The 26,600-nt window shown below is 40.3% G+C and overlaps 2 protein-coding genes across 7 annotated transcripts in view; both read left to right on the plus strand.

Moving 5' to 3' along the window:
- LOC111269186 (vesicle-fusing ATPase 1) overlaps positions 1–7,618 on the plus strand; it is an 8,448-nt gene extending 830 nt beyond the window's left edge. The window contains exons 3-11 of the mRNA XM_022848610.2: positions 708–923; positions 1,093–1,180; positions 1,806–1,972; positions 2,430–2,605; positions 2,885–3,072; positions 3,211–3,401; positions 3,911–4,331; positions 4,452–4,734; positions 4,858–7,618. Of these exons, the coding sequence (XP_022704345.1) occupies positions 708–923; positions 1,093–1,180; positions 1,806–1,972; positions 2,430–2,605; positions 2,885–3,072; positions 3,211–3,401; positions 3,911–4,331; positions 4,452–4,734; positions 4,858–5,261 (2,134 nt within the window). The 3' untranslated portion in view covers positions 5,262–7,618. The remainder of the gene's footprint in view (positions 1–707; positions 924–1,092; positions 1,181–1,805; positions 1,973–2,429; positions 2,606–2,884; positions 3,073–3,210; positions 3,402–3,910; positions 4,332–4,451; positions 4,735–4,857) is intronic.
- Positions 7,619–11,345: 3,727 nt separating this feature from the next.
- Gycbeta100B (guanylate cyclase soluble subunit beta-1-like) lies at positions 11,346–24,602 on the plus strand. 6 transcript variants are annotated; one of them, XR_002685650.2, is made up of 12 exons: positions 11,346–11,591; positions 11,761–11,834; positions 12,112–12,209; positions 12,902–13,179; positions 15,706–15,946; positions 16,709–16,877; positions 17,109–17,375; positions 17,646–17,883; positions 18,856–18,996; positions 21,257–21,414; positions 21,660–22,478; positions 22,753–22,844. XR_002685650.2 is itself a non-coding variant. In XM_022848628.2 (12 exons), exons 1-11 carry the CDS (start codon positions 11,589–11,591, stop codon positions 22,973–22,975), a joined length of 1,890 nt encoding a protein of 629 aa, XP_022704363.1. In that variant the 5' UTR covers positions 11,348–11,588; the 3' UTR covers positions 22,976–22,986; positions 23,140–24,602. The 6 variants fall into 6 exon arrangements, 4 of the variants coding, with proteins under 4 accessions (XP_022704401.1, XP_022704386.1, XP_022704363.1 ...); XM_022848628.2 differs by lacking the exon at positions 21,660–22,478 and adding an exon at positions 23,140–24,602 and having other exon boundaries at positions 11,348–11,591; positions 22,753–22,986; XM_022848642.2 differs by lacking the exon at positions 21,660–22,478 and adding an exon at positions 23,950–24,602 and having other exon boundaries at positions 11,348–11,591; positions 22,753–22,986.
- The last annotated feature ends 1,998 nt before the right edge of the window (positions 24,603–26,600 follow it).

Here is a 26,600-nt window from a genome sequence, read left to right on the forward strand (position 1 = left end):
AAGAACAGTGATGGGGTGGGGGGAGGGGGTACTAGAACGAACAAGTTGCAGGTGTCGTACTAATTTCGAATTTCTTGAGTCTAATTCGATCTTCGTAATCTGGTAATAACATTCGTTACTAACACCTGTGTGTTTATATGGCTTCTTACGTAGAAGTGTATAAAACGGCCAAGTAGATTAAAGCTTTTGTTAAGTATACGTAGAACAATAAAGTAAAACACCGCTGTAGATTTTCATTGAAGGTAGCTCTTCGGGAAAAATTTCAAATTTCGACTTGTTGAGCCAAACATGTGTTTTACATTAAGCGAAGAAACCCATGCATTCTGTCTTGTAGAAGAGCACGCCGAATTTTCTGTTTAAGCAAAGCCATTAATTAAGTGGGAAAAAAAAGGAACTTTGCTCTTGACTATAGTTGTTTATTTACGTATTATATTAGAATTTTTTTTGTGAAATTTTAGAACAATAAATACGCATAATATGTTAGCTATGTTCATATATAAAGAAGAAAAACATACACAGTATGTACTCCAAATGGTTTGAGCCGTCGTGGTTTGTTCATGTTCTTGATTAATATATATATATATATACAGAAGCTATACAGGCAACCATACAACACATAGAGGAAGTTCGAAATGCTGCTAATAACGCATCGATATCATCCAAAGATCAACAATTGCCGCTAAGATGTGACTGATTTCATGTTTCAGACATATGCTTATCATGTGTAACGGGCGAAAATATGTCTTCACAATTCAACTCTCGGATCAAATGAAACCGGGCTGCATGGGCTTTTCTTTGATAATGCGTAAATGGGCTGAACTGAGCATTGGACAGGTGATAGATGTGCGTCCGTACACATTTGACCCCAGTAAGCAATATATCGCCAAAATTTCTTTGGACATCGATTTCCTCGATAAAAAGCAGTAAGTCCTAATTGAGCTCATCCAGATGTATCGTTCGATGGGCGAAAATGGGCTTCTATTCTAAGACCGTATAAGCTTCAATATCGATACAAAAATTTTATTATTATACTAATTGTACTAACAGCAGTACACTAAAAATATATTAATTGTATGATTATATTATTTACAGGTACACCCAAGAACCTTTCGACACTGATAAGATGGCTACTGTATTCACTCAACAATTTCCAAAACAAGCATTCACAGTTGGACAAATGGTAAGCAGAGGGCGCTGTTGTTTGTTTACGATGATTGAATTGCGCGGGTGTTCTATTTGATCAGTCCCAATATCTGTAATACATTGTTACATATGAATTTATCGTTAAATATTGTTTTTATTAAATTACACAACCACCAAAGTCATGGGCACAGCTCGTTTGAACGGCTGCTGGTCTTTTCATATTGACACTTATTGGGGAGCGCGTTTGTCTCTATATTAATATTCTGTCAGAAGGTAAATCGATACAGAGAAAAAGAGGTCGTTTTTGAAAAGGAGACAAGGTCCTATTTACTTTTACATTCATGTTGACGCACGCACGCACGAAAATGTGAGCGTACACAATGAGTCTGCTAAGCGCAGGTTTCGTAGCATCGAGTTAAGAAAGGATATTCTAGTTTTGTATACTTATGATATCAAATGTGGTTAACCATGGGCAATTTTTCTTCAACCTAAGTGTTCAATAGGTAGATGAGCAAAACAGGGAGCCGGGATCATTGTTTTAGAAGCCACTTAGCTTTCGGAAATAGACTTTTGTTGCATATAGCTATAGAATGAAGTGTTTCTTTTATATATTCCAACATATATAGCCATATATTTTCTTATTTCCTTGCATCACTGCATAGGTGGCGTTTCAGTTTAATAACAAACTCATGAAACTGCTTGTTACCGAGATGGAAGCTGCAAGTTTGGACGCACTCAAAGGCGGAGATAAATCCTCCGTTGTACCTCACAAGACTGAAATCGGTCTGTTATTGCCCGATGCGGCTGTTTGCTTTAATCGTGCTGACGGGTTAGTAGTTCCTTTTACCTGCGGTGCATGACATGCGTGTATGTAATCGTTCATTCGTGCAAGATATAAGCGACACTGAAATATCGTATATTTGATCAATATGAAATTCATATTTGATCAAAATGAAAAATTATCGTTCCTGCTAATAGTTCCAGTTATAGAATACGAACACGAAAGTTTCATATTAACTTTGCTCCCTTCTTAAGTGTTTAAAGATTGCAGGCATGTTTTATTTCCCTAATTCAGGACGTGAAATAATGAGCGGACACGTTATACGTATGGTAAATTTTTGATAAATGTTGCACTTACAGATGTAAGTCAAAGCGCAATGAAAGCTGTATATTGTGCTTGGAAGGTTGGACAGATTGAAACAATTAAACAGATGATGTTTGTATATTCGAACTAAGCTACGATGTATACTTTAAGTATTTTTGCAATTTTTAAAATTTGTTCCCAGAGCAAACATTACTCTGACAGGATCATCGAAGGGAAAAGTAGTGCGACAGTCACTCATCAATCCCCACTGGGACTTCAGTCAAATGGGCATCGGTGGTTTAGACGAGCAATTCAACGCTATCTTTCGTCGAGCATTTGCCTCCCGAGTCTTCCCACCTGAAATTATCGAACAGCTTAGTGAGTAGTGCTTCGCCCTTATCGTATACTATGCTCCATTATACTTACATGGGACTTGATCGTGCCCTTGTAGGCCTTCGTTCGTTCATTTGCATGGCTAAACAATTCTGTTACACGGCTGTTTAGTCAAACACTAAAATAGAGAGAAGAGTGTTATTTGAAACATGGGACGGATTTTTTTGGACACTTGAGCCTTCAGATTTACATATGAAACGAGACTGGTTTTCTTTTATATGAACATTTATACTTTCTCATATTTTCTTATTGCTTTCGACGCAGATCTGAAACATGTTCGAGGTATTCTTTTGTACGGCCCGCCGGGAACGGGCAAGACCTTGATGGCTCGTCAAATTGGAAAAATGCTCAATGGACGGGAGCCCAAGATTGTCAATGGACCGCAAATTTTGAACAAATACGTGGGAGAGTCAGAGGCTAACATCCGAAAGCTTTTCGAGGATGCTGAGGAGGTACGTGCCTTAAATTTTACTATCGTCTAGATAAACCAAGTGGATATTAAAAAACAACAATGGAGTTATAACGATAAGCAAGGATCCAGTGATGAAACACATAATATCTATCAAATACGAGCTACTGTACCGTTCCAGGAGCAAAAACGTCTAGGTATCAATTCTGGACTGCATATCATCATTTTCGACGAGATCGACGCAATTTGCAAACAGCGGGGTTCGATGGCTGGAGCTAGCGGTGTGCATGATACCGTTGTAAACCAACTGCTGTCGAAGATTGATGGAGTAGAGAGCCTTAACAATGTTCTTGTAATTGGAATGACTAACAGGTACGCAAAGTTCTAATGAACAAACATTAAAAGTAAAATAATTTAAAGGCGTTTGCTGCCACCTAACGAAACACTAAGAGCTTGTTTTGCACGAATATGTGATTTGGTAAATCGAGGATGTTTTCCAGCAGCTGTGAAACCTCGACTGAAGTTTATAATCTATAGAAATGTTGATCTATGGAACTGTGTAGCTCCCGTTGAGTCTAGGATGCCATTTTATAGCTAACTTCTAGTACTCAATACTGTCCTCTGATTAAGAGGGCATCTCGTGTTCTAGATAACAGAGACGTCTTTAGATTCATAGGTTTTAGGCTTAATAAACGCCGAGTAGAATAAACAGCCTTCATTTAGATGAATTTAGGCGCGAACGATGATAACATTTATTTAAATAATATCTAATATCTCATTATATATCAAGTACTATAATATTATTCATCAGTAGTAGTAGTGACATGATTAACTTGAGTAAAACAATTAATATTTGCTGTGTTACTCGCTGTTCCCTATAGGCGCGATATGATCGATGAAGCTCTGCTTCGACCAGGCCGATTGGAAGTGCAAATGGAGATTGGCCTTCCGGATGAACACGGCCGAACGCAAATCCTCAACATCCACACGTCGCGTATGAAAACTCACGGTAAACTGGACGATGATGTAGATCTCGTAGAGCTCGCGGCGCTCACAAAGAACTTCTCAGGCGCTGAACTTGAGGGTCTAGTTCGTGCGGCTCAATCAATGGCAATGAACCGCCTCATTAAGGCTGGCAGCAAAGTCGAGGTGGACCCTGACGCTCTCAACAAACTCAAGATCTGCCGGCAAGATTTTATGACTGCGCTAGAGAACGATATTAAGCCAGCGTTTGGAACTGCTGTCGAGGAGATCGAAACCCTCGTTGGGTCCAATATTTTCGTCTGGGGGGATCCAGTTAATGTAAGCGTGAATTATAACAGAATTCATGAATAATGTATGTGTTGATTAGGAATATACGATTCGTTTGTTGTGGTTTCATAGTAATATCACAATTTATATTTGTTTTCCTTTATATGACAGCAACTGCTGGGAGAAGGCGATTTGTCTATTGATCAGTGTAAGGCGTCAGAGGGTCGCGGCCTTGTCACGGTGCTACTGGAGGGACCACCCAATGCCGGCAAGACAGCTTTGGCAGCCAAGATCGCGCTCAACTCGGGATTCCCATTCGTCAAGTTGTGTTCACCGCAACAGATGGTGGGATATTCGGAGTCAGCAAAGTGTCAAATCATCAAGAAGATCTTCGATGATGCTTACAAATCAGTTCAAAGCTGCGTTCTCGTCGATGATATTGAACGTCTACTTGGTAAGATCTTTCGTTTACAACTATCATATCGGCGGGTCGCAATCACTTTGGCGCTTATTGCAAATTATTATTGCTTATTAGCAAATAAATGCTTCTGTTAACGTTTGCGCGTCTTACTTTCAGATTATTGTCCTGTGGGGCCACGTTACTCAAACATGGTATTGCAGACACTACTGATTCTGCTAAAGCAAGACCCTCCGAAAGGTCGACGTCTACTTATCCTGTGTACGACCTCCTGCAAAGACTTTTTGGGAGAGATCGGCATGCTTTCTCTGTTCTCTACTGTCCTTCGTGTTCCTGCTATTAACCGACCGGACCAGTTCCTGTCTGTACTAGAGCAGTCGAATTGCTTTGGCCAAGACGATATACATCGGCTTGCCAAAGGCGTGCAAGGCATGCGTATCTATATCGGTATTAAGAAACTGCTAAGTTTCATCGATCGAGCTAGGCAAATTGGCCCGAAAGAGCGCGTGAACAGATTCCTTCTCCGCCTCGAGGAGGAAGGTTGCCTCGTGCACAGCGGCTAAGTTCCTTAGCCTCTCTATCAACCTAACCGGAAATTTACGTGGTTAAAAAACCCTACACTGCGATATGAGCAGTATACGATCTGCTTATTTACACGGTACATACAATATTGTACACAGTTGACGAATTTAGTAAGTTCATGCACGTTGGCTTTCCTGAAACTAAGATAAGCAAGGCTGTCAAAATACTGAAAGGGTTCAGTTTGTTATCGCAGCGGCAATTATAACTATGATGTTCCAGTTAGTCCATTCATCTATGTTGCTGCCTTTTAAATGCTATCTAATATATGATCGTTTTCCAATGCTTAAAATAATCGCAGAAAAAATACAACACACTGAACTGACAGTTAGCCGTACTACAGAAAATATTAATGCAGCAACATGCCGCTAATAGAGATAAAGAAGATAAAAGATCCTTAAACTTAGCGTCTAGCTTCTAACAAGGCATGAAGGTAGATCCTAAATATATATGAATCAGCTTCGGGGAGCGGCTGGTTCGAGTACACTTACATGCTCATAAACACAGTGTTTATGAATAAAATAACATCTAAATTGATACACATGTAAGACGCACCGTGGTAGCTATTATGATGAACAAGTCCAAAGAGAAAGCTGCTTCTACTAGAGCTGACCACGAGAAATCCTTACGCCAAGGAGAAAAAGGACGCCAATCAATCAGATTCTATCAAATCAACTCGTATATACGGTTGCAACGTTCGTCCTGTGTGCGTGCATAATCAGCGACAGACAAAAGATGGGTACGTTCACTGAAAGTATTGATACGATGGTTTACCAGCGACAGAAGTTTTTTTTTTTTTTTTTTTTTATCACAACGAGTCTTGATGATCGGATCGGAAAAGTCCGATTCCTTCACAACAGTCTCGTTCTCCTCGTAAGCACTAATTGGGTCCGTTTTAGTTTGTGCTTCCAAAAGGCACTAAGGATACTCAGAATTGACCCCGGCACTAGCAGGCAACTACGGATTACCTACTCGATGATCTTAGCAAGCCATAGACGATTTTTGTACTTATGTTGTATATAACATGTGTCAATAAAACACAGTTAATACATAAATAGATAGATAGATACAGTAACTCCGGTAGCCGAACTAAGGATTTGCTGTGGACATCGAGCGACAGCACATCACCATTATGACAACGGCTAGCAATAATTACACGCATCAAGCAGAAAAATAGATAGTATACGAACCCGTTGTTGTTGAGTTAATTGTTGTTGATGATGATGATGATTTCGTTGGCTAAGAAATACATGATGACATGAGTTTACGTAGGAAATAGACAATGGTCTATAGGCGTAACTATTATTGCTATTCGTAATACGGCAGTAGCTATTTCTGGTCATCAGTAGTACATTATCAAGAAAAGACAGGAAAGCTGGACGATGAATATTAGAGAAAAACTGAAAAAAAAATCCTTCGTGAACACGGTAGCTGAAGGTGGGTAAAAGTCAATGTTTTCCGGCGAATTTGTAGCAGCCGGTGGACAAACGATAACGCTGTCCTTCCGGCCATCACCCGTTTGTAGCTATGATTGATATGGATGCGTTGAACACCATGGCAGTTGTGGTAATAACGATGGTGAGCCGGCGGTGAGAGAACGTAGCATTGAACGTATCGCCATTTATTTTAGCCAATTGTTCTATCAATACGATATTAGTAGTGCTATTGAGACAGAAATAATGTCTTTAACACCATTAACATTAACTCGACTAATCATAGCAACAAGAGAAAAAAACAGAATATAGTAAAAGTAGATGACTAAACTATTATTACGTCTATCGATTAAAGTAGCAATCGTATTAGGGTTGAAGCTTGTATAAGCTTCACTGAGCGATTTATTACGAACAATTGATAATAAACAGCATTCATTATCTGGGTTTTCCCTGGTAGTAGTAGTAGTATGGAAAAGGCGAATGAAAACCCGCAGTATCAGCTTCATATATATATATATATATATAGAGAAAGGCCAATAACGAGGTTATGTAAACTTAGCGGCGAACTTGATAGAATTCGCACAAGAAGATAATAGTTTTTTCCATCTACCAACCGACACAATTTTCGAGCCATTATTGCATGGTTTCAATGTGGCTGAAGCCATCCTATTGGTGGGAGAACCTATAATTACTAAGACAAATCACGTACACGCAGGCGCTATCGGCCAAACAGTCAAGCGTTGTAAACATTCCGGTTTGAGAAAACCCAAAGAGCAAAGATGACATGGGACGAACACGTGCTCACGCAGCATAATTACTATTAGAGCTTACAACACGTCAACATATATAGCGAAAATACAGAAAAAATACATTTCAAGAGAATAAATGAACAGATTAATATACGGTCACTGAGTGAATGAATTAATTACAATACCTTTTAGACCTGGTACTTTTTTTTTCATCAATCAATCAAGTAATCAAGCAGATAGGAGTGTCAAGCTCGCAACGGCTGTCATTAGCTCCAGGCACAAACCCGCTGTTGCCATTGTCTTAACGACGTGTGTAACAGTAAATGGTTTCTGGTGGCTGAATCTTTTATTCAATGGTAAGCGTATGACCACGATTGCACGGGACGAATCACCCCGAGGTCATCAACACATCACTCTGGAGCTTCACAAAGTGTCGTTTTACGTGTTTTCTGGTGACCCATGCGTGCCTAAAATAATACTTTCGTGCTTCAAGACAAGGCGCTTCAATTGTATATTTCAGATCACCCATTACCTCCTATTGATTACGCCTGGAAAAGAAACGATCAGAAAATTAAACCTCGTTAAATAGTGTAAACACTTTTAAGATACCGTGTATATATTGGTTTGTCGCAACAATATTGAGCGTCTTTCTAGTTGGATGGCTTTAAGGCTGCACATCCCAGGTAGTATGGGGGACGGGGGGTGACAGTTTAAATTCGCTACCTTTTATAATTTCGTTGCGATAAAGACGTAAATATTCTCCAGGTTTTTAAAAATTGTGTGTGTTTAAGGCCGAATTAGGTCAGCGAAGATGGCTCCATCGTTTTCGTTTTGAAAATTTCGGTATAAAAAAGTTTTTTCGTCAAGGTCGGAAAAAGTTGATGAAAAAAAAATAGTAAGGAATATCCATTACCAAACATTTTAAATGATTTGAAGAAAGCTGGCTAGAAAGGCTGAGGTCTGGTGCCACACGGATCGACGGAAATGTACTTACTTGTTCGGCCAGTCAGTATCTACAAAGCTCTGTAAAAACGAGACGAAGTCAAGCCATTGTATGAATAGAAAAGTCGATAACATACAACAGTAAGATGCAACTGGAAATAGATAAATAAAACGGTGTTGCACAATCTGTAATAAAAGCGCGGACTGACGTCAACGACGGTGATGATACGTGTTTGACGGTATTGGAAAGGAATAGTGTATTGCGAGCTGCTGCAACCTGAAAGAAGAAGACTTTAATGATGAGTTGTAATCCAACAGATTATAGCTCATCATTAAAAAAAAAACCTACCAGAATTAGTACGCAGGAAAGGCGTTGTTATCCACCGTGGACAGCAGGTACATCCTTAGCTGTTCGGCGAAAATGGAAAGACCTTTGACATCCACAGTATCCAAATCAAAGCTATCACTTCCCTTGGTCTCTGCATATTTTTCTAAATGGTGTCAATCCAGTTTCAAAGGAGGGATGCAAAAATCACTCTCCCAGAAAGTACAGAGGTGCCCTAGTGACAGAGAACCCGGTAAGCATGTTACAGGAAAAGCTGTAGAAGACCATCGATCGAAATGGTGCACAATTAATTAAGTAATATTATTTGAAAATCTAAAAATGAATTTTTTCAATTTCAACTCAAAAAGGTCAATACATTTCCGACAACAACCTATCCTAATTCGCTAGGGAAAATTGGCAGGTTCTAAATAACAGTATTAATAATGATGCTAATTATAACCTACAGGACCGTATCAGTGTGTCTTATAAGAATAAAACTGAGTATTCTATATTTTCGTAAATGGTAAGGGAAATTACGGATTAATCAGCGGTCGTTATTCGAGCCTCTGCAAGTTCCGGCAGCCCATAATGAATTTCCTACTATAAATTGAATGACCCAAAATCAACTTATTTCAGTTTGTGCAGAAAGTTTGTTAACCCTCAATTAGAGATTTACTTTCGTCACAGCTTAGCTCCCTATTTCTTGGCAGTACTGTTGTAATTAAATCCACTATATAAACCGATCCTAAAAAACTCGTCATCCATGCTTAGCACGATTTTTCAAGTAGTTGCAGGGATTTTCATTAGAAGCGAAAAGGTTATGAAAATGATCTTGAAATTACTGTAGCATACTACAGGATTTAGCTTCTGTGTTTCCACTAAATGCCACTAAGGTACTCGTGCAGATATGAACGCTTCTTTGAGTTATAAGAAGCTATCTTTCGGGAATGTTTACGCTATTGTATAGGTGGTTGAGATACAGGTTTTTCGCCATGCTTTAAACAAAGGTAGCTCAAAGCGACAATTATTTTGCCTACTAGATGTTTAATTTTTTTATATTTGGGCGTAGCAGAAAACTTACCTACCCAACAACGGAACTATCAAAGGCCCGTTGCTACTATCTGGCCGCGTCGTGGAATGGACGAAATGACACGCTGCTTGAGAGAAATGGCCCACCGCGAGACGACTGGTGCCTTGGGTTTGGCAGCGGCAAACCGACAGCGGATCAAGAATCTAAAGACCTATAATCTGAGGATCGAGAAATGTGGAAACGCGAAGATACCTCATCGATCCGTGCTGGCATGGTGCGATCTCGAGACAGTAGAAATCAAGACGTGACAAAGACAAAGACAAAGACAAACGTGAAAACAGCTTTCCGAAAAAAAGTTGGTTGCCCGACAAAAAAAGCACTCGTAAACCTCATGTAGGCCAAGCAAGCATTTTTGTGTGCAAGTGGGCGTAAGGCTCGCTTCGAAGTGTACACACTAAACACACGAAAAACCGGTCAAGTCTATCGGTTTTGCGAAATCGTATAATGAATTGTTAAGTTTGGGACTACTTGTTAACAAGATTCGACCTGTTAGAGGTTTCACATCAGATGAGGCAGGTATCGCAAAATAGTCTAGCGTAACTTAGAGCACAGTGCGCTCTAAAACGATTGCCGGAGACTGCGTCGGTGTTGACCACGTAGAAGTACGTTGTTGTATCAGCATGATCTGGCCATTTAAGAGCTGGAAAGGCGCTTTTACAGGTGGAGAAACTTAGCTTTGGGCTCGGGAATACCTTAGCAATATTTGCCTGCGAATTACGTGCGGCAACGAAGATAGGTTGCATGGAATTCCTAGGGGGCCAGTTATCAACCACTACACAACGAGCATGGATTCTGTAGGCCAAAAGCTGTCTGAGTCATAATCTTCGAAGGTGCCTAATCAATCTGTGTCTAATTGACGGGAGTCGTCTGAGACGAGGATTGCCAACCAATCGAGGGGGTTACCGCGGTCACTCCCGGGCGGCCAATTAAATAGAATCGGCCACAGCATCAGCTGATACAGTTCGTTTAATTTTCTCCGAGGTGCGCGAGGCGTAAGAACACGCTGGACACTGACCATGGCTAAGTACCGTTGGCCGAATGAAACGCATTGACTTAAATACTCGATCTTATTAAAAATGATTTTGGGTATTTAAGGCGCAGCGTAGAACTCACTGGAGTCAGTCTCGCCCGCTACACATAGACTAACTAATTGGCGCGCTGGAAGACAAGTTGTTTATGTATCTCGAAGTGTGAAAAGCTGGGCTTCTTTCGGCTGAACAGCAACAGTGAAAAAATGGGTATGTGCCGGAGTATTGTTGAAGGAAGCGTAAAAGGGTCAAGAAAGCGTAAACATTTACTGACTTAGCGAATAAACTCAGTCCTTTATGTTAGATAATTAGTTTTAATATATAGTTCGAATATACAGTTGCCGCGCGATGGCATAATACCCTATCTCCCAGGAAAATATTAGTCTATGGGAGAAGGTCTCAAGGTAGTGCCCTTGAAATTCAAGGACATTTTAACCTGAGCGAAGTGCAGTCGATGGTGGCGCCCTCTGTGGATGCAAGAAGTAGCGTCCATCCCAACAAACATGGTGTCTCCTTTTAATCCATTTCGGCATCCTGAACGGGAGCTATAGAAGGGGTTATATTCGATCAGACTGCCACAAATGTTTAGTAAGCTGAATTCTAAAGAGTAAAAGAATTCCTGTTAACAAAAAAGGCCTATTATAATTTCTGAACTTGCTGTTCAACGTGTCATCGATGCTTATAGGATCGCAATAGTGCACGCAGTAATTCCAGATAACGGGCTCCTACGTCGTTGTAGGAACTATGGTGAGGTGACTGTACAGCATGTTCACTGAATTATAAAGAAAGCTATGGCTAAATTTGAATTGATGGCTACGTCCGAGTCTACGACATGTAAACCCGCTGTCAGCGTGCACAGATAGGACAATGCTAATCTAATATTCTATGCAATATATAAAATGCGTGTCGCTTGCAGTACGGCTTCGTGGCGCGAGCGCTCGAGTTGCTTATTGATAAGGAGTACGGTTCGGATACGTGGACAACAATAAAGTGAGTGGCCCCACAGTACTATCGCAAGTTGATGTTTACCACAGAGGGGTTGTTCACCCAGGTATTTCCGTGACGTCTTCGAATTGCGATTACAGATGGCAATTATAACGATTACGTACGTTATATGTGTTTTATGAAAACAAAAAAAAAAGTCGCTGTAGGCTTGTATATTCTAATAATAATAATGATAATAATATCTTGTATCGCAATGTTTTCGTTGTTGCTGTTGTCGATGGTCTTGCTTTGTTCCACTACGCTTGCCCCTACAACGAGCAAGAAAGGAGAGCAACTTGTCGGAGGATGAACTAGTATCCCGAATCGTCTACGATGACAATGTTCTCTTCGAAATGCTTGCTACAACGGCACGAATCGTGGGTGGGTACAGTATAATCGATGAAAGAGCATGAACTGCCACATTTGAAGTGTTCTTCTGAGCTACTAGCCGTATTTTGTTTCGATCATGCTATTACTATCACGACGCTACTCAATTCATTAGAGCCGCGGATTAGTTCCAAAACGAAGAGAAAAGGCCGACCTTATGTGTGTGCGCGTGTAGGAACTCAAGTGTAGCTGATTTTTGAGCTTGGCATATTGAGAACTACTTAAACAGGTTCTAGTAAGCCGTCTATTATCTCTAGTCAACACTTGACAAGAGATAGACAAAAATACGGACGATATTCAAGTCGATAAATAATTATTTATTTATACCATAGGGTGATATGTTACTATTTGAAATCATTATAATGACGCTTGCAACTCTTGATCTTTCATTGTCATGCCTCTCCGATATCATTTTGTCTTACCCCGCACGATTGCAAATTGGAACACTGCTGGTTCGCTTAAATATACCATTCCCTAAATAAATGTTTGTTCCAGCTCGCAATCCATCCAATGAATTAAACACAATATTTATCTGTGGCCACGTTTAGGTTCATCACATACATCAACAAAACGCTTCCGTCTCGGGCGGGAATCCAAGGTTCACCGGAGTAATTTTAATAAAAACTAGAGGGACAGAGCTACAGGTCGTCTTATGCTTTTTCTCATGGTCTAAAATTGGTTTGCAGATGTGGCGGAACCCGTTTTGATGGAGCACTTTGGCGAGTACTTCTTCGAATACTGCCAGACGCATGCCGGCTATGGCCAGATTTTGCAGGTTTTGGGTTCTGATCTGGAGACATTTCTGCAGGCAGTCGACTCGTTGCATAACCATTTACTGACATTTTATCCCGGCATGAGGACGCCGAGCTTCACGTGTGAGCGAATAGAGGGCGAACCTGCGTTCGTACTACACTATTACTCGCATCGAAGAGGTCTCAACGAAATGGTCGTTGGCGCCGTTAAGGTACACATTTAATATATTTCTGTTATTCTTCCTTGCCTGATGTAGTGAAGTGAGTTGCTTCATCTACTGCAGTGCTAGCGTCTCACGAAACCGATTCACAGATGTTGTTTTGACTTTTGTAGTACCGGATCTTCCCAGCAGTTCATGAGAGCTTTGGCACTAAGCCGAAAGCGTCAATCGATCATTTGTAAACAAACCCTCCTCGTTAAGAATTCGGTATTTTTCCCGCAATACGTACGGATATTATTCAGATCAGCAAATTTCAAAACTCTTTTTGTAGAGGGCAATTGAACAATACTATTGTTCAATAGATTTCAAACATTGTCAGACAGCTCATGTTCTAGCTACAGTATAACCTCATACATGGAAACGTTCCTTGGGGATTTCTTTGTGTATTTAGTTTTTCCGATTTGATGATCGTTATGCCCTTCGTGTGAGATACTTCTCGCGACATAGCTACGAAAAATCCCATATAGACAATTTGCCTTTTGTCACCTAGAGGTGTAGCTTTTAGTTTTCTTCGTACGGGTTTAATTTAGATAACGTATCGGTATGCTGTAGTAACAATATGGATGGCAATTCGAAAGCTAACCGCTAAAGTGACGCGATCAAGTACCAGCGAAAATTCGCAGAGGCCTCGAATGGGTATTGAGAGCCGGTGATACCCATATCAAACAGTATGTACTAGATACCTTCTTAGGTGGTAACAAAAAAATCCATATTGAGGTCACGACAGATGCGCTGCGTACCTTTAATTGTTTTGAAAATTGTTGTTTCACATTATGTAAGAATTTTAGATATTGCTTACAGAGACTATTATCTGTACTTAATGATTATGTAAATGCGGAACGTGATCGTCGACGCGAATAGATTCCTGTAGAAAGCTGCGCTGAGATCCTGTACAACCGTTCCTCGTGATTTTGAAAAGTTACTACAGGCTTGTTGACGAGCGGACAAAAACTGAAGAAGAGTCAGCCTTAAACTGCGGGACCAGTCATTGGCCAGTTAATAAGCGCAAGTGCATGCGTAGCAGTTCGAAGACTGTACTAAGTAAAAAGTTGTAGCGCGCGTGATTCATTATAACGCGTTATGGAAACCACAATGAACAGTCCTTAACACGACCGCCGTACTCTTCCTTTGTTGTATGCTTCGCTTTATCATTGCGAGTTGGCCCACCAATATACATAAATAAATGTTAGCAAAAAATAGGCTTCTTTGTCTCTGAAAAAACGCAAGATTTAAAAGCTATTAGTTAAGTGTTTTCAATTGTTTCTGATACAGAGATCTCCTTTCTTCTTTGTCTTTAAAATAGTAATCAGGATCTGGGTTTTCTTTTTTTATCTTCTAAGAAATACTAGGCTACTGTTTGCCATACGCGGCGAGGCATGCTTCATGCTTCATCATGATTCAGCTCTCCATTGTTAGCTTTAAAGCACCGAAGCGATGTTGTTGGCTTTCTTTATCGTTTTCTTTCGTCAGTCCACGATTACCCTTTATTTAATATCTTATATACACAAATAATCTCTGTTACAACCTAAAGGAGAAGGCTGAATCGTAATACCCAACGTACCTTTTTTCTTCTCACGACTTGTGTTTATTATATCATAGAGGTCAGATTGACGCAGTGCTTCGTTGACTATTTGACCTTATTTAGATGTAGGCGATTATCGTAGACCGATTTACGACCTTCGTTTTCCTTGTGTCGACGTTTCGGAAAAATCAAGAGCAGGGTCAGTAATCAATGACAGCGTATTATCCAGGAACTATGAGATATATCAAAATCAGTTGATAGAAATAAAGTGATACACCAACGATGTAAAGACTCTTGTAAAACTTACCCCTGCTAAATTAGTTAATATAACATTAGTTGAGTATATTCTGGCTCAATGCCAGTTATAGTTTGATACTGGTCGACCGACGTAAAATATATTCCTGTCTCTAGTGTGTTAACGAATACTATAGGATTACATTGCAGTAAATTATAGGTTTAATCTTTTTTAGCTTAATATAACTTATAGGTTTACTAGCAAGCAAGAAGATGCTTTTTCCGAAGCGATTTCTGATCTCGAGCTTGCCTTGCATGACCAACTGAATTTATCTGTCTCTTTTGTAACGGAGCAGGCCAACATTAAGGTGTTCGTGTCTTTATCACTAGTGAAGGACCAACCAGAACCATCGAGTCACGAGCGCTGCGTATTATATTCATTATTATCCTTGCACTTGATTGCTCATATAGTGATCTAGCATTTCGTTGCGTCGAAGTACGAGCAAGATTATGTGATATAATTCAAGGTCCTACCTTCAGCAGAAAACATGCAATTAACTGTAAAAGGTCTGTCACCGAAACACCGAGTGAGAATCTTCAGCGAGAACGGAATGACTTAATATTAGGCGCGTTTAGAAGATGCTTGGGTAGTATTAATGCCCTAATTAGATAGTTTTCTGTAATATTTCTTTCAATTATGTTGTTCCTTCTGTATGGCCAACGGTTGATCTCAGAAATGTTCTTTACTATATCTTATGTAGGCCATTGCATCACGTCAGTTTAAAGAAACGATTTCAATCGAGGTGGTTTCGACAGGAGATTTCGGAAAAGAAGGAGAACACACTCGGTTACGCATCAATCGACAACAGCCAGCTACTAGACAGAACGATGACAAAGAGTTCTATACTCTGCCTGAAGAGAAAAGGATATCTCCTGCAACGTTTTGCCGCGCTTTTCCCTTTCACGTCATTTTTGATAAGGACTTAATTGTTGTCCAAGCGGGTAAGAGTCCTTTTTATTAGCGGTGGAAACATTCTCTGTTTGGTACTAGATGGCTTGACTGGTACTACACGTCGGCAAACGCATAAATAGGCCACACATAAGGCGACAGGTCGTCCTTATTAAATGCAATATAATCATTTAGGCAAACTTCACAATTTAAAAAAGCCCTCAGCTGCTACAGCGTGATAATCGTAAGATAATAATTAAGCACATAATGCTATAGTATGCAACCTTTTCGAAGTACCAGCTCACTTGCTTAAAGCATGCTCAGTTCAAATGAAACGTTTTGATGGAATATCGCTGACCGCTTGGTACGGTAGAGTCAGCATAAATAAATCAACTGTTTTCCTTTATCGTAGTAGGGAGCGTGATCAGTAAAGTTCTAAACTTATTAAAGTTAATTGAACTTCTGCCTTGCTCGTTTTTAGGCACATTTAGGTGGCTTGAGGGTCAGCGATCTCTGTAGTTCTGCAAACGGCTCCCATAATAAAACCGCAGTATTCCCATAAATGTAACTACGACCTTATAGGCAGGTTCAGTTAGCAAGAATCTCTTAAAGTACAAACTTAAACACGAGACGTATGTTATCTTTTTTTTCGGAATAACGCTAAATGCATATTGTAAGTGGCAAGCCTTTTTAGACTGCTTGCTGTTCGCTAAGAAGGTTCGTTATAAATTAACCTAGCGCTTTTTTTAGGTTATACATCTATTTCTAAGTTACGAACAGGTATCATTGATTAAGTCGTCCTACTGACGCCACAGGTACATCAATCACTCGAATTCTACCGAATATGCTGCAAGATTCGCTGAGCAACTTTATGGAACTTGTTCAGCCCCATATGCCCCTCACGCGCGCTAACATACTTGAACATACGAACACCGTCTTCGTTTTGCGCATAAAGGGACCTGATTCTACAAGATTTGCCTCCAGGTAAATCGTCAGTTATCAATTCAGGCTTTTATGATTTGTTTACATTGTCTCAGATTGTTAACCTTCTAACATTAAAATGTTTCTCTGTATTCGTGACGTGATTCCACATGGTCAGTTTATAGCACCGACTATGCAGAGTCACGTTGTGATGAGTCAACTTCGTTTCTTTAATCTTCACATGAAGCTGTAGACGGAAGCACAAACTAAGATTTTATATTTTCCGTTCTGCAGGATGATCTTGAAGGGTCAAATGTCCCCGACGGGTGAGGATGATTTGATTCTATTTTTATGCTCGCCCTCGGTGTTCAATTTGGACGACCTTAATTGTAAGGGCCTCTATCTAAGTGACATCCCCCTGCACGACGCCACACGGGACCTCGTTCTGCTCTCGGAGCAATTTGAAGCGGAATACAAGCTCACCAAAAGCCTCGAAGTACTCACTGAGAAACTGCAACGGACCTACAGCGATCTTGAGACTGAGAAGAAAAAAACCGACAGGTAAGGCACGATTGTATGACTCTAGACTTGTCAAAGAGCTCACAGGTGGACTAAGGGAGGTTCACGTGACATTTGTGGGTGTTTGAGCAAATCGGCATAAAGGTAGCAGAGTTGCGAAGGAACTCCTGACGGCCAGGAAGCGATAAGACTGGCTAAGGTCTCTTCAAACAGCTCGTAGTCCTAGCTAATTAATTAAAATGAAGCAAAAAATTCATTGATAAAAATGACTTATTGACTATTTTTTTCTGCGTCATTTTGCTCTTTCCTCAGAGTGCTATATTCAATTCTTCCACCGTCTGTGGCCAACGAACTCCGACACAATCGGCCAGTTCCGGCTAAGAAGTATGACCAAGTTACAATTTTATTCAGTGGTGTGGTAGGTTTTATCGATTACTGCCAACGCCATTCAGATTCACATGGCGCTATGAAGATTGTCAAGCTTCTCAACGATATCTACACCAGCTTTGACATACTCACCGATCCACGTACGAACCCAGACGTATATAAGGTAACCAAATATATAGTCGGTGTCACTTCCTTGTGTCTAGACTAGTCACCTCATATTTCGACATTTAGCTGCGTCGAGAACTTCAAACGAATTTTCTAATTCATTCTAAATTTGCGTCATATATTTATAGCATGCGTAAGTTGCACGCTAGACGTATCAAGGGTACATTTCTATCAGTATCACTTAAATTAAACAAACCATGCGGTTTAACCTAACCTGTAAATCGAGTGCTTGTGTATGCTGAAGTATATCCCGTAGCTGCGTCCATAAGGAATGGAAGCCTCAGAGTTAAACGGTTCTCAGAACGGCCTTTAATGAAACGCCTGTAGTATAACCCGGGTGCCATTTTGGTAGGCCGTTACACCGTTTACAACTCTCGATAGATTATGTAATCGATTCCGAGAACTGATTGACGCCCCCCATTTGCCATTGACCAAAACCCAAACGAACGTCACAGTGAGAAAGCGATTTCTTAGAATTGTTCGACGGGCACAGTTCCTGCGCGGGTCAGCCGACCACTTCCCACGATCACACGACTGGATAAATTATAAACGCTCTGAACCGCTATCTGACAACAATGGATCGGACAAAATCCCTCCTATTGCTTCGCATTTCATGATACGATTTGAAAATTGACGATGGTGTTGCTTAACCGTGACGTAGGCCTAAAATGAACGGATGCATGGATAGACGTATTTTCGAACATCCTCATCGTTCTCTAGTAGAACAAGATGCAGACACAATTGTATGGGCCTTGTTTAACGTGATAAAGTTATCTACCGATAGATTTGGCACTTCATTGAATAGCAAGTAAGTTTCGAGGAGTTTACTTTCCAAAGATAATATCATCTTCACTCAGCGATCTGCGAGGTTTAGAAATGCAGATTTAGGCTTGCCTTCGTACTGTTCTCGCGGTATCACAAAACGATTTAACATTGTGTTAGTATGCTTGCTCGACCGTTACGATTTTAGGTGGAAACTATCGGCGATAAGTATATGGCTGTATCGGGATTACCTGACCCGTGCGAATGTCATGCAAAGCGTATCGCCCAGCTAGCTCTCGATCTTCAAGATCTTTCTCACAAAATCACAATTGACTCAGAGCAATGCGTCGTAAGTACACTCACTAATAATCGCCCTCTTTATTGGCATAGGTTAGTTAGAAAATTACCATTTTTTTTTTTGGTCAGCTGTACAATACAGCGGCCCAAAAATTACGTGACAGATGGTGCCATCTTTCTAGCGTCAGTTTTTATCGTGTAACAGTATCAGAACTTGTTTGCAACGAGTCAACGCTTCTGCTCGTTCTCATTCGCCCTTTTTAGTACGGTGTCAATTTAGCATCGATAGAAATAAGTATGAAAATGAATTATGATATTTCGCTGGTACTGTATTAATATTATAAAATATTATGAAAAGTATAAGCCTTTTCTTTTCCTATGTTTCAAACGCAGTGTTTTAACAGTGATATCAAAAATTTAAGGACATCCTATGCAATTTGACTTTTATCTTGCAAGTCACCCTAGTTGACATAAACAGCAGTCTTAATAGTAATGTTGATCTGAGCTTTTTTTTTTGTTGACAAACAAGAACCGAACCATGGCCTATTCATACTATCGAGATTCATAACTTCTTTTTTCGTGCACGACTCTTTCAGGATGAAGCAATATCTAAAGCGAACCCTATATCAATTTGGTCGCCTTGAGTGGCTTGTTGCTATCGCTGAGATTCACTATAGATCCATTCAATTTTTCTCCCCCTTTTCTCATCGAAACCTTTTTCAAGCTTCGTCTTTATTGGCTGACTGTGCGCGCCTCAGCAAAACGCTACTCTCGATAGGATTCGTCGTCATCGCCTCGCTTGCCAAATGTCGCTAGCCAACCAGCCGCCACCGTTGTCGGTATTTCGTATACTGACCTGTTTATACGCACTCCCCTTTCAGATTATCCTTTTCTTGAAAGACGGAAAAAGAGAGCGTAAAAATGTCCTTCGTTGTGCTTCTTTTTTACCAATATGAAAAGTACTCCTTCGTTTTCTATTCTTGGCCGCTATTTCTGCGATCGGTGCTCCTCTACGGTTCCTCTTAAGGAAGACCTGTGGGCATTCTTCCATTTTGCAGGCCCATTGCCACCCCACAACCTGACCCAGCATACTTCTACAACCCCCGACCTCCTTTCCGGGAAAGCTAGAGCAAGTGCTGCTTGTCAAGAACAATTTATGACGTTCACCCAAGCCAGTTCGCTGAGTTGCGATCTCACTCTTCGTCTTCATCACCATTTTGTCAGTCTTCTTGTTTTTCGCTGTTACTGCGTCAAATGAGCAGCCTATGCTGGCAGCGTCATTAGTTTCGGACATTGAGATGTCGAACGCTAGTTGTTATATGGAGGACGCTATTTCGTGCGTTTCGCCATAAGAATGAACGTCAGGCTAGGAGCAGAAAGAGTTAGAGCGGCCTACGGAACGAGCGAGATCGTACAGGGAAAAGACGAGAACGAGAAATGAAACTCGGAACTCTCCTGAGCTTATTCGAGTGCCGAGGGTGGCAGTCCTCTAGTGGGGTGGCCGTAATATAGATGATGACCATACAACTCGAAACGGATGCCAGAATGTTTTCTATGGCACCCCATGACCATCGCAAGTTATACGGCCGTGGGGGAATCGATCGTGCATGGCCCATCCGCCACAAACGCACGGAGGTCCATAAATATTGTATGAGACCCCTGAGCGGCTGGGACGGTAGCTAAATTAGAGAAATTTGTTGATTCCCTCCTCTCACCTTTTACCGAGCAAAGTGGATGCACGCAGCCCTGGGCAACTGTTAGCGACTACAGGAGGTCCCTCCCATCTTGCAGATAAGGCGGGTCTGTTTACCCGATTGCCAATAAGAAGCTGCTTATATACATACTAAGTAGGAGTATGATTTCTTTTTAGAGACTCACGTCTAGGGGAATTCTAGTGGGTTGTCATTTAATGAGCACATTGGCCGTGGCCTGTAGCCTAATACACGCATAGGACTGAATTTTAAATTAGGTAAAGTTGCGAAACTATTTCAATACTTAGAAAACTTGAAGTTAAAATTCTTCGGCTCTTGAAGGTTTAAGCGCGTTGTATTGCTGGTCATAGCGGTTTGTTAGGTGCCGTGGGAGTGATAGGAATGAACGTCAAGATTGATTAACCCACGCCAAAATGTACATATATAAGTTCGGTTGCGTATCTGATCGATCCTGTGAATTAATACCAAACAGATAGACCTAACGTTGTTAGTGATTGAAAATTGAGGTTAGCTCTAAACATTGAAGAAGCACATGTAAACATCTACATTTGCAACCATATTTGAGAACAAAAAAAATTTCTATTTGTATTTTCCTTGAAGCAAATAACCATGGGAATCCATTGTGGTGAAGTTGTCGCCGGCGTTATCGGGAAAAAGATGCCACGCTACTGTCTGTTCGGACACAGTGTCAACTTAGCCAGTCGTACTGAGACTACTGGCGAGAAGGGGCAAATTAATATCTCGGAAGGTGTTTACAAGTAAGTAAGACAAACTCTCAGCCAACGAACGATAAGAACTAATTCCGCATTATATCGTGTCATGTATAGCTTGCATGACATTGCGTTACCAATATCTTTGTACGTACATTGCGGTTCCATCCGTAATGCCCTAAAGAACTCTATGAATAGAGTGTATTACAATTTAGAATAGTCCAAGTCGAGAGCAGAGTTTTATCATTAGTTTCTACGGCGTCCGAAGCATTGATCCCGATTTTGGCTTTCAGTGAGATGCAGAGAACATTCAGCAGTTAATAGGTCTCCACTGCGATAACAATCGAAATAGATGAATGTATGTATATTATTGGAAGAACCGTGGTGATCTTACTAACGAGATGTTGTGGCTACTAAGTAATTTTGAAACTACATCTTTACGACCCAAACCACTTTCCGTCGTGATTCATTGTGTAGCTATTGTACATGTGGGCCGAAGCAACATAATATAGTGCAATTTTACGACTGAAGATCCGTATCTAATATTGTTAATAAGACATATATGAGCACTACATTGACCATGATAGAGATTCGTTGAACTATGTAGTGTATATACTCAAATGTGTGTAGCGTCTGAGCAGATTGCTTGATCAAGCTAATGACCGTTGGTATCCAGTAGTGGCGCTGCAGTAGTACCGTCACTGCCCCTTCCATATGGCGCCTACCCATTAGGATGCCGTCCAAGCTAGTCGGGCTGCTGTCTCCTGTCTACCTCAGATGACAACAGGCATCATGTTAGGTTGACATCCGTACTAATATTTCATTTCCGAGGAGTGCTATTTGTCCAAATTATCATTTTGCGAGGAACGCAGAATAGCCAGGCTGAAGATAGCAGGAAGCATAAAAACATTTCGACACACACTCGATCTACTGCCTCATTGACTAATGGACCACGGCCCCACATTTGCATTCTATGTGCAGTACTTGAATGAAATGAATAAAACCAACCTGAAATGTACAGCCCGTGAGGTAGTCGCATCACGGTGGTCGGCTCCCTGTACTCGTACTCAGGATCCGATAAACGGCATCAATGATTAGCTGCACCTTCTTGTGTAAGTTACAAAGAAGTTAATTTTGCATAGGTTTTTTTTTTTCGGACACGAGATAGTGTAATGTGCATTTTTCACGCTTACTCACGTTTGATGGAAGCTGTCACGTATAACGTTTTATATTGGCGGCAGGACATATAACACTATTTAATGCCCCTTAAATACGAAAGAAATAAACTGTTCGAGCAACCGCAATGCCTTTGGTTTAAATCATTTTAATGCGAATTGAAAAGTAATGGTGATTACAACGATAAATATTTTTTTCTCTCGCTTATAGGCTTCTTCAGGACCCCATTAATGCTGATCCAATGTTCTCCTTTTGGTTTCGGGGTCCTATCCCTATGAAAGGCATGAAAGAGCCAATGAACGTGTGGTTGCTCACCCGGAATCAAATCAACCGAACAACTCACTCGTTTCTTAATGACGAGGTCTCCAACGCATCATCGGGGCTTGTCGAGGATACCCATGACGTGCCATTGATTAAAAACGAAATTGAGTAGTGTTCGAAAATGTATGTTACAACTAGTTCCTGTTTATTTAAACGAACGCCTATTACTGGGTGTTGACCGTACCATGACCTTGAAGTTTTGTATTCATTAATATAATTGACTATGAAGTTTTTTTAGCACTACTGGAAAAGTAGACGCGTTCGGTTTCGTTGCAGATCAGCCTACATATGCAGCTTCGGCGTTGTCGATAATAGTTTTTCGATCTCCATTGATGTATTTATTTATTGATATATTTATACATCAAAGTTCTTCTACAAAAAAAATCTACAAAACCCTTCTCGCGGATATCCAGATTTGAATCAGGTACTACTAGTCTTGCTACCGCTTTACCCATCATTCGACCGATATAGTTGATAATAGGTAAACTAAAAATACGTCTAATCATATACTGAATCTCTATACGTATAATTTTCTAAATTTCCATATTAGATACGTAATAATTTGTATTTCCCGTCGAAGCACTTATTTATCTGATGTGTAAATAGCAGATGCAGACACCTGCATCTGCTGTTCATACATCATCTGCCGGATAGTCGGGTCCGTCCTTGGCCTATTTAGTATCGGCCGAAGGCCAACTCGAACCCAAAAAGAGAGAAGTGTATTTGCGTGTTTCTTTTGAAATCTCTTGTTTCGAACTAACGGCCTCGCCATCGATTATTAGTTTAGATACAACGCTAACAATTCAAACAGGATATTTTTTCGTTCGAAATTATGCATTGCTACGATCGAACTTTATTAAATATAAGTCAGGAAAAACTTCAAACTACTCTGAACGCTATAACCATATTGTATTGTACGGTTATGTGCGAATTGGTAACTGACGAGCTTCCGAATTTCACTCCTTGGCATACCTGACGAGCTCTCATGTGTTATATATATATATATATATTCTAAAAAATTCGTCTTGTCAGTGTATGCCGATTTAATATCCTACCTTAGCTTACAATACTCTATTTTCCCAAAAGGTACCGTTCGTACGACCTGGCTCGGCGATTTGGAACACGCAAATATGGCTTATAAACGTTTGCATTAAATAAGTGAATGATAGCGTCTTCTGTCCCTCGTCGGTTTTTCGCAGGAAATACCATCCGAGCAGTCACTTTGATAGGTGTAACACACCGCGGATGCTGTGCGATTGCCCTTCCACGCTGAAAAGTACCTAGGAAATGAATAGACAAGACTTGAATTACATATCTGGGTCTACTTTGTTTTCAAGCAAGCCGTATTCACACAAACATACGAAATGTCCCTAAAGACCATTGTTGCTTGTACAATTTAATTGTATATTTAGCAAACACAATAGAAAAAAACTCGTATACGTGTATGCATGAGGACTAGTAATATATGGCATATCAAAACCATCTTAGCGATTTTAATGTAGCGTGTCTGTATGCGTGCGTGATGTCCATGAGATAGTCATTGCCACTGAGATATCGTCTTTGACACCCATAAATGAGCATCTTTCTGTGGCGAAGTGATCTACAATCAAGGATTCGATAACCCATTAAATTGTACCTATTGTGAGTTATTAGATGTTGATGTTCCGTATCCTTACTATGAAAAATATCCAACCAAATAACAAAACGAGATGAGTAAAAATAAAATATCGATAAAAATATCCAATGTACTTCTTTCATTTATTAAAATTCCAAAAAAAAAAATCGTTTTTATTAAGCAGTACTTAATATCCGTAAGAAAAATAGAATTCCATTGTGACAATGGCATGAATACAACAGCCTAAACCAAGCCATTCTGTTCATCTAATTAGTCTGTAGTAACTAGTAATCAAAAAAAAAAAGTAACTGTCCCAACTACGACATCTCTGTTTTATTGATCAAATTAGGTATTACTGCATCTTATCATAAACTAATATCGCTAAAACAATTAGGCGCTAATCATTGATTGCAGCGGTTTAAATTAGCTTTTTGCTAATCTTTTTTGTCATTTTTTTAATATATATATATATATATATTTTTTTTTTTTATAATTTTCTTTATTTTTATATTTATTTTTGCCGGTACGCACGCGACTTCATCCCTTTGAAGACCTCTTATAGTTGAAATCTAGGAATCGTTCAGGCATAAGCAAACCTCTCTTATCATTATATCCGGTGCTGTGCAATATATTACTACTATGTAATTATGCATAACTGACACATGCTGTTATTACCCATCACTAGTATAATACGCTTAGGAAAGTCGGAACCCAGAATGGCTCGGGGATGCAAAAGGTTTCAGTTCCGTTCTTGGATTCGAATTGAATCAGTGTTGTTTCAGCTCCACCTGCCCAACAGATCAAGAAGTGTTTGCTGGAAGACGCCTGGGTTACGGTTTTGTACTAAGGCGATCTCGTTAACGGCAGGTAGAAAATGTAATGTTGCCAATTTCTGCGTAGCCAGAAAGAATAAACGAGAAAGAAAATTTCATACTTTTTTTATGCATTTGCACTTCCCGGCATCAGTTTATCTTATTGGTTCCTATAATGTTATAGCGTGCCTACCCCTTTAGAGTGTTGCATCACCGCAAATATGATATGCCTTGACTCAGGCCCGATGAGTGTTGCCTATGTATGGAACGATGATGCAGAAAAACAATGCTCAGTCGTTATCATATCGATGATATCTTTGTTTTCAATTTCCGCAAGAGTCAGTTTTTCAGCGAATACACCGTAGGTTTTCCATTGCCTTCATGTGAAGTGCCCATTTTACTGCGATACGCGATAAAGAATAGGCAGATAAACAACTAGAAAGATAAGTGGGCAAGCTGTCTCCAAACATCCAGTATAAATTTTATTATAACGAAAGTCCCCTGAAATCCATTAGCAGCAATACGTCAGCATTCTCGAACGAGGCACACATGCTGGCGCCAGCCGTACGTTCACACTGCACCCAGAATGAATTTAGGATGTTGTCAGGGGGTAGTAACCTCGCCTCAATGGTCGCAATAGCTGGTAACGAACGAGGGAAAAACCTTGCCGTTTGCGTCATTGGTTGTCGTTACCGCGTGGTAAAAATGTGCGTACTCAACGAGCGGCAGGCATCATTTCACTCAATGCACGAAACATTTTGCATTTCGCTCTTCTTGCCACAGAGAAAAAGAAACACTCTTCTTACCTGCAGTTGGGAAAAACCGCTGTTCGTGTTGAGTGGCAATATAGGAACGGATACAGTTTGAGAGTTTTTATTTCCTTTCGTCGCTAAGCGAAAGTGAGAGGGCACAGGGATAATCGGGGCAGAGACCTTCCGCGTGCGTTGAGAGTTGACCCCAAGAAAGCTGACCACATAAGTCAATGCGGGTCCAGTCATTTAGTATTTTCATTTTCGCAGATAAAAATGGTTTTATTGGAAGATCCATCCAACCATTAAATTATTGCATTACATTATATGTATATGAAGCCAACTATACAAAAACAAGCGGCTCAGGTTTATATAGAAACGTCTATAAAAATGTTGATGATCAAAACTTGAATTTAACCCGAAGTATCTGACCGTGTTAAACATAACAAAAGAGCTGGAGAGTAGGGTGCTCAGATGTGTGCTTATGTGCAAAATACCTATGCGCAAGAAGCATTCAATATGATCAGATTTCGGCGGCACTTTTCTACGTAAACGTTGAGA

Source organism: Varroa jacobsoni, unplaced genomic scaffold (assembly GCF_002532875.2).
Source record: "Varroa jacobsoni isolate VJ856 unplaced genomic scaffold, vjacob_1.0 scaffold_145, whole genome shotgun sequence".
NCBI classification, from domain to species: Eukaryota; Metazoa; Arthropoda; class Arachnida; order Mesostigmata; family Varroidae; genus Varroa; species Varroa jacobsoni.